The sequence below is a fragment of the Orbicella faveolata genome, unplaced genomic scaffold (assembly GCF_042242905.1).
Source record: "Orbicella faveolata isolate gen_17 unplaced genomic scaffold, um_ofav_v1 contig_46, whole genome shotgun sequence".
NCBI classification, from domain to species: Eukaryota; Metazoa; Cnidaria; class Anthozoa; order Scleractinia; family Merulinidae; genus Orbicella; species Orbicella faveolata.
In genome coordinates, this window is record NW_028301576.1 from 11,453,737 (window position 1) to 11,462,500 (window position 8,764).

Below are 8,764 nucleotides of genomic sequence, written 5' to 3' on the forward strand. Positions count from 1 at the left end.
GAATTTTTTTACGGTTAAAACCGAATGATTTGTTTAAGACAATTCACAAAAATAACATTTCCGTTACTCCGATAAGCAGGCTAAGGCTTAGATGATCGACTCAAAAACGCTAGTAAATGTAGACAAAAGAGAAAAGAGTTTTTCTATTTACCGTAAAAGTTTCTTCTCGAAAATGAAACTCAGAACGGAAATATGAAGAAAAACGGATATTTTGCCGCTTTATTTCGTTGCAATCTGGCCCTGATTACCCATAATGTCCCTTAGAGCGTGAACTCCTCTATTAACCGAGCTGGAGATCTTGTACCGAGGTCGTGAGCACAGACCGAATGCAGTCAGTGCAGTGAGGTCTGTATACACAACAACCGAGGTCAAGATTCTCCCATACAGACCGACTAAGCTCGGTTAGCAAGATGTTTATTATATGGCAAACAAGAAAAATTTAATTCGTTTTATGCAACTGGTTTGTACTAGCTGACATTTTATTTGCTTGCGAACGGCTATGGGCTGAACTTTAATCTGCTAAAGTGTGCTCGTCCTGTTTACTTTTTTTCTTTCGTCAGGCTTTTTGGCACTTTTACTAATATTTTCAGCAGAAAATAGTCAATATTTTTGTATTTTAGTGTGCAACTTTTCCACCGCAAAATGTAACCGGTCTAGATCGGGAAATCTATAGATCGTGTTCAATATCGATTCGGTAGCCCATTAGCCTGCGAACGCAGACGTATTTCCGGCTGTCGCTTGTCTCCGCCGAAAATAACACGTTATTTCGGAGGAGACAAGCGACAGCCGGAAATCCGTCTGCGTTCGCAGGCTAGCAGCCAATCAAAATAAAATTAATTCGTGAATTCTTTAGTACACAGTCCTTGTGAGACACAGCCTTATAATTATTAGTCCGCAGTCTCCCAGAGCAAATGAAAAATGTGGAATGTTCTGCGGCCTTTTACAATACTCGGGAAGCGGCTGGAACCTGGAAAAGGCCAAATTAAAGAAACGTAGTGCTAGAGTGGGGCGGGACTTTATTAGCTAGAGAACGCAGCTTCAGTGAAACATTTATCACATAATTTGGAAAAGGAAAGACGACTTCCTAGAAATCTTTCTGGTATTGAAATGAAGGGAAAGCAGGCCTGGGTAATATATAGTTGGGGAGACTATAGCCTTAGCTTAGGATCTATAGGAAGCCTTCGGCCACTGAGGTTGTGCGGTCGGTTGTGCGGCGGATTTGCATTGGTTTCCCCGGTCGACTGTTTCGCGGGAAAACAAATGCACAATTACGCTAAGATTCAGTGAAATTATTAAGCATCGTTTGCAGTTTCCTGCGAGTATAAACCATAGTTGTATAAACAGACTGATTTTTCCACCGGAGAACTGGGCACAAGATAGGCCAAGGGTTTAGCTAGGGATTGGCGATTATTGCTTTCAAAAATCGATGCCGCGAATATGAAGCCGAAGGAACGAGTTTTGCGGCGTGAGCAGTGTCGTCAAGGCTTTCGACATTGCTGAATTTGAAACATATTCAGTTGTCAAACATTAACCAATTGGAAACCACTTCGAACGTGTATCCTTCATTCTGATTGGCTGAGAGGTTTGCTAAGCGTCAGCAAGAAAACCTTTTGCGAAAATTCACGGCCAAAGAGTTTGTTCTACATCTTTTGTGGGCTTTCAGCAAAGCAACTTGTAAAGGTTTGTACAGTTTATTTTGTTAAGTTTTCATTCTCAAGTGTAAGAATATAAAGAGTTTCGACCACAAAGAGGGTTTTACCTTTTCCTTTAGAGGCAGTTTTCACGTTTTCGTAAAGAAACTGGCCATTAAATTAGGAAGAACTCCTACTTCTAGAATGAAATGTGTGAAACGAAGAAAGGGAGGTTTAAATGCGGTTTAAGTGCAATATAAGAAAATGTTTGCTTTAGAAGTTCTGTAAGTAATACTATCCACTGAAAGGCTAGTTTGCCGAGTAACAGGAAGCTTGTAAACCAATTTGTTTTGCACCTTTTTAAGTTCTTGTTCAATTGAAAATCGTTACTTTGTCTCGCAGGCAGTGACGACGGACTTTTAGAACGAAACTGCTCTCCAGCTGAAATGGACTTAGCCAACAGTCTGCACTTCACTCCAGTTAAGGGCAAACCACTGAGTCCCTTTATTTCCAAGCTAAAACTGCTCGTCAGCGAAGAAAAATACCGAAAAGCCATCCGTTGGTCAGAAAGTGGCGGCGCAATTCTCATTTCTGACGGCGAAGCCTTCAAACGTCAAGTTCTAGACGAAAGCGCAGAAATGTTCAAAACCAGGAACTTCACAAGCTTCGTGAGGCAACTTAACCTGTACGGCTTCCGAAAGGTTCCAGTGAACGGAAAGGGCGACCCTTCAAAAAACATGGAATTTGAGCACGTCCATTTTAAACGTGATAAGCCAGAACTTATGCATTTGGTTAAACGAACCTGCCCCTCCAGGAAAAATAAACGAGCCACCAAAGGAACTCTTACCACCTTCAAAAGAGGAAGCCCTTCACAAGGCCCGGAACCGCGGTATCGAAAATTCAAATCTGCTGAAGATGACGAGGAAAGCGTGAATCTAGGAAACTTGGGGAGAAACGACAACAGTTTCTACAGCGAGAGCCCAAATTCATCACCGCACAGAGACACAGAAGGTGAAGAACTTTCGGCCGAATTCAGCCACTCCAGCAATTCTCCGTTTGAGGCAGCACAGGCCAATATAGCCAATTCCCTACAAGAATATTACTATCAAAGATTTCAGGAAGAACAGATTGCCGTTCAGCTTCTTCTAAATTTGCGTTACTCATCGTCCTCACCTCAAAGCTGTGAAAATTTCCAGCCGCAGCAAGCTGCTTACGATCCATCATGCGCCGGGTATCATTCTATGTACATGTACCCATCTTTGCCTTTTTACAGCCAGTACAGCTCCATGTACTGATTTAAAAACTACGTTGGAACTGATACTTACTTTCAGAATCACGATTTGAAACAAAGTTTCCTGTACTGTGTTAATTATTTTCTGATCGTTTATAGTTTAAACGAGCTTTTTTAGTGAGCGCACACTTATCGCTGAATTCAGATTGCTTCGAATGATTGAAATTTATTTTTATTTGCAAGAAAAGCATTACCATATTGCTTGAGCTTTTCGTTTCTAACTTTACTTTTTCAGCTTCCTTCAATGTACAGGCAGGAAAACAGGAGAGATGAGAAAAACATACCAAAAATATTATTATTTAAAGAAAATCATCAACATTTTGACTGATTTATTGTGTTTTTTTTGTTTGTTTGTTTGGTGGAATCAGTCCTTCGTCTTTCAGTTGTTTAGTGGAATTGTTAATCTATGAGAACCCAAACTAAATTTACAACTAATTGTTAATTGTATGTAATTATACAAGAATTGAGATTATTATTGAAATTATTTATTATCACTTAATGTAGTGTAATTTATTTATATTTCACATTATTAATTGAGCATTAGTTTGAATAGTCTTTTTTCAAAGCGGAAAGGTTCGGTGTATCCAATACGACGAAGCCTTAAATTATTTTCAGACTTCTTATTATAAATCATTTTATCAAGAACAATTTGAATTCAGGTCAATTATATTTTGCAACTTTACTTTGTGATCTAGGTTGTATTTAAACATCAGGGTTTATTGTAAGAGACAAAATAAGATTTGACTGACTAGGGGAGTTATTTATTGAATGTATTTGAAGATGTAAACAAAGGCATTGAGAACTGAAGATCGGATTGTATTAAAATACAACTTACCTCACATATGGTCGAATTACGTCTAACCCCACTTACCAGGGTGTTTAGAACAACTAGACGAACCAGTAAAGTACAACTTGTTCGAGAGACTGCGTTCCTGCTGGCCAGCGCAGAAAGTTCATTTTCAGCTTTCAACTTAGCTTTCAAATGGATGAAGACAAATCTGCACTCAATAACTGCACCTTCTAGACCTGACAAGGATGTTGCTTGCAGCTTTTTTGGGTAGAAAAAAACACAAAAAGCAAATTTAGAAACAATTCTGTAAATCATATCCCTTATGGGGTGACTCTGCAATAGCTGGTTTTCACATGACGTCACTAAAATTCGAACTACGATACTATTGATCTTCCTGAGATTTTACTTTAATGATGTATAAGAGCAGCTGAAAACTAATATTCATACAAATTTTCGCTCCGAATGGGATCTTGGTTCTGTGATACACTACGCTTGAATTTCTGAGCTTTTGCGTGACGCAGCATTTACATGACGGCCTGGAGAGCTGTCATGATGGTTAAAAAAGTGACTTATTTCGGGGAATTTGGCTATCTGAACAGTTCATGTCTTAGAAAAAGTATTATTTTAATGTTTTAGAGTTCCCCGAGGTATAAATTCACCCTTTTGTAGCAAAAATCAGTGACAGATGTTTCTGTTGGTTTCCGGCCGCCATGTTGGTGCCCATACGGATGGGCACCAGCATGGCGTCTCCATACAAATCTCTACAAATTTGGGTAAAAAATTTCTCCGCATATCTCGCATAAGAAAAATTGCTGTGACCAGAATTTTGGCAAGAGTCTTTGCATATTTACCTTTTTTCATTTCCCAGATTCTGTACTTTATCTATTGACCGGTTTTGATTTTTATTTTGATGTATTTTGAATTGCGTGACACTGAAAACCAGCAATTCTGCAAGTTAGAAAAAGAAACAAAAGGTATTTTACTTGCAATCTCTCGGGCCGAAGGTGAGGTGTTACGTAATGCTTAGCCTTGCGGTCTTCGGTTTTAAGTCTATGGTTTTAGGTCTTCGGTTTTAGGTCTTCGGTTTTAAGTCTTCGGTTTCTGGTCATCGGTCTTCGTTTTCGTAGCTTCCCGATCACGTTACATAATCAAGATGAAGTCATTAATTTTTGCGCCAAAAGCAATGACTCAAAGAAACTGGTAACTAACAAAAGTTATTTGGGAAAAATTTACATAACAATGAATGGAACCAAGTTAGACATTTCGTGACATTTTATGACTTTTTATATAAATTAAAGTAACAATGAATGAGACCAGACTAGCTTACACGTCTTCGGTTTCGCTTGCGGTTAAGTTAGCTCCACTCAGGTTTGCTGCGCCGTTTATTTATTCCCCCCAAAAACCTTATTTGACCGCAGTGACGTCATGTGTAAACGCTGAGCGCGCAGCATCATCAACCAAAAGCGAAAATTTGAGCAAAAACGAGAGCGTTAGAGCTAATCTCGTTCCCAGATCTCTTGTGGACAAAGCCGACGGCGAGGATCTCGTCTTCGGCTTCGTCCACAAGAGATCTGGAATAAACGTTCGATTAAATGTTACTTGTTTGGATGCGAAACTAGGTATTTTGTTTCCATGGGGGAGGTTGCAGGGGACAATTTAGGTGATTGACACCTTTCCCGACCTAACAACAGTTACAGCAATTAAATATCCCATACCACTCTGCTTAAAAACGCATTACAAAGGTCACTGGTCATTGCAGGAGCCATAGTCAGGGACGGAGACCGTAAGTCTTATGATCCGCGCGCACCTATGATATGGGACAAATTTTCTATTTTTAGAACAAATTGCGCCACCATGACGACATATATCCGCGCGGATCCACGCACATGTCGGGTGTTCTCGCGTGGATGTTGTCACGTTCCGTGATCAAATGGTGAGAGTTGCCAGATTCTCTTGCAGATTTTTCACAGCGATGTCAGGGAATAAGGCAATGAATAAGATCCAGGGCTCTTACATATAGGTTTATGCTCTGAGCTGATAGAAAAGGTGAGTTTTTCAGGGTCGAAAACAAGACTTCAATTTCGCACTGTATATCTGCTCGCGCTAGTTGAACGCGTAAGCTTTTGTATTTGTTCTGTAAAGAAAAATTATGAAAGAAAACTCTTTATTCTGGTATCGAGCTAATTTGAGAGTTTCTCAAACAATGCTTAATCTTAACCAGAACCTGTTTTTGATAGTTTCTTATTGTTTCTGTTTGTTTGGCGAGTTTGCAAAAGTTTTTGAAAGGAAAGTCTCATTTGCATAGTGCAGCGGCTGTACTTCAAATCCGAGTCGGTGTTTTCAATTGTCAACAAATCTTGACAAAGATTTCTTTCGTTGTCTTTTGTGCTGAGATGCTGCAACAAATTTTACCAACGCCAAAAGGCTACTAACATCATGTGTGTTTCTTTAACACAATGAAATTTTGCACTGCGAAAATAAAATAGACAAGGAGTTTTGATAACTAACCCAACAAAATTGAAATCGTTGTTCGAGTTGATCAAGTTAAAGAAATCGTCATCGTAACTTTGCCGATTATTTCTGCCGTATTCACATATTTTCAGTTAGGCTTTTAATATGTTCTCAAACATTTATCAATCGTAAACATATTTAAAAACTAGAGATATTATCTGTTCGATGTAAGTTTTCGGACGAAAGTGCGGGAGTCCAATTTGTCATATTTTACTGCCTGTACAAAACACACATCGGCGGGCGCTCTTATTCATCGACAACAGACAATTTGTTGGATTTTTACACAAACGAAACTGAGCAGCATCTACAGACATAAACTTATTGTTACTTACTGGGCCTTGATAAAACATCAAACGTTGCTTGCAATTCAGGCGAAACTCAAACTTGCAATTATTTCTTTTACTTTTCGGTCGCGATCGACTGGCGAAATCCTCGCAAGCGTGTGGCAAGAGGAGGGAAACTTTGAAGTCCTGAAATGCTGCTATATCCAACTATATCCAACTAGTTTTTTGTTGCGTTATGGAAAAGCTGTTAATGTTCAACATGTGTGAAACTTCAGTAGAGTGGAGTAATGAGGAGCTCTTGTAAAAGAAGCAGCGGAACATAACTTGGTCAGTGATATAAAGCGAGACATAACTAAATTCGGCACTGTCTTACTTCACTCAAACTGGAGCAGCTTACGACGAAAATACTGAGGTGAAAATTCCAACAGACATGAACGTATTGAGTTGTGGGCCAAAAGTAACAAAACATTTCGGGAATTTTGGACGCCATTTCCCCGCGCTACATCCGCAAAAATCCTCGCAGCGTGTGCGCGCGTGTACCGCATATGATCGCGCAATTTGTTCTAAAAATAGAAAAATTGTCCCATTTCATGGGGACAGCCCATTCTCGTCCCCATAGCCGTTTTCGCTCCTCTTAGCCGGCAGGGCCTTGACACTCGTGCCAAGGCCCTGCTGGCTAAGAGGAGCGAAAAGGGCTATGGGGACGAGAATGGGGGACAGTCCAGGAGCCATAATCGGGGACGGAGACCGTAAGTCTTGGGATCCGCGCGCACCTATGATATGAGACGATTTTTCTATTCTTAGAACAAATTGCGCCATCCTGACGTCAAATATCCGCGCGGATCCACGCACATGTCGTGAGCTCTCGCGTGGATGTTGTCACGTTGCCTGATGAAATGGTGGGAGTGGCGAGATTCTCTTGCAGATTTTTCACAGCGATGGCAGGGAATAAGGCAGGGAATAAGAACCAGGGCTCTTATATGTAGTTTTATGCTCTGAGCTAATGGAAAAGGTGAGTTTTTCAGGGTCGAAAGCCAAACTTCAATTTCGCGCTGTGAATGAATAATATTTGCTCGCGCTAGTTGTACGCGTAAGCTTTTGCGTTTGTTCTGTAAAGAAAAGTTATGTAAGAAAACTCTTTACTCTGGTATCGAGTTAATTTGTGAGTTTCCCAAACAATGCTTAATCATAACCAAACCCTGTTTTTGATAGTTTCTTATTGTTTCTGTTTGTCTGGCGAGTTTGCAAAAGCTTTTGAAAGGAAAGTCTCATTTGCATAGTGCAGCGCCTGCACTTCAAATCCGAGTCGGTGTTTTCAATTGTCAACAAATCTTGACAAAGATTTCCTTTGTTGTCTTTTGTGCCGAGATGCTGCAACAATTTTCACCAACGCCAAAATGCTACTAACATCATGTGTGTTTCTATAACATAGTAAAATTTTACACTGCGAAAATAAAATAGATAAGGAGTTTTGATAATTCAACCAACAAAATCGAAATTGTTATCCGAGTTGATTAAGAAAGCGTCATCGTAATTTTGCTGATTATTTCTGCTGTATTCACCTATTTTCAGCTAAGCTTTTAATATGTTCTCAAACATTTATCAACCTTAAACATATTTAAAAACTAGGATAAGAGTTCGATGTACGTTTTCACCCGAAAGTGGGGAAGTCCAATTTGTCATGTTTTGCTGATTGTACAAAACACGCATCGGGGGGCGCTCTTAGTCATCGACAACAGAAAATTCATTGGATTTCAACACAAAAAAAAAATAAGCAGCATCTACACACATGAACTTTACTGCCACTTATTGGGCCTTGATAAAACATCAAGCTTTGCTTACAATTTAGGCGAATCTCAAACTTGCAATTATTATTATTTTTTTACTTTTCGGTCGAGATAGAGTCTGCGAAATCCTCGCAAGCGTGTTGCAAGAGGAGGGAAACTTTGAAGTCCTGAAACTCTGCTATATCCAAATATATCTAACTAGTTTTTTTGCTGTGGTTTGGAAAAGTTGTTAATCTTCAACATATGTGAAACTTAGACTGAAGTAATGTGGAGCTCTTGTAAAAGAAGCAGCAGAACACAACTTGGTCCGTGATATAAAGCGGCACATAACTAAATTCCACACAGTCTTACTTCACTCAAACTGGAGCAGCTTACGACGAAAATACTGACATCCCAGTAAAATTCCAACAGACATGAACGCATTAAGTTGTGGGCCAAAAGCATCAACCATTTCGGGAATTTCGGACGCC

General features: G+C 39.7%; 1 protein-coding gene across 1 annotated transcript; it reads left to right on the forward strand.

The window, feature by feature from the left end:
* Positions 1-1,629: 1,629 nt before the first annotated feature.
* On the forward strand, positions 1,630-3,713 carry LOC110052355 (uncharacterized). The gene is made up of 2 exons (XM_020758469.2): positions 1,630-1,680; positions 2,034-3,713. The coding sequence occupies exon 2, from the start codon at positions 2,078-2,080 to the stop codon at positions 2,924-2,926; it is 849 nt and encodes a 282-aa protein (XP_020614128.2). The 5' UTR covers positions 1,630-1,680; positions 2,034-2,077; the 3' UTR covers positions 2,927-3,713.
* Positions 3,714-8,764: the final 5,051 nt, after the last annotated feature.

Excerpts from the sequence above, each read along its gene's own strand:
- LOC110052355 (XM_020758469.2), top strand. The coding sequence starts at position 2,078 with ATGGACTTAGCCAACAGTCTGCACTTCACTCCAGTTAAGGGCAAACCA.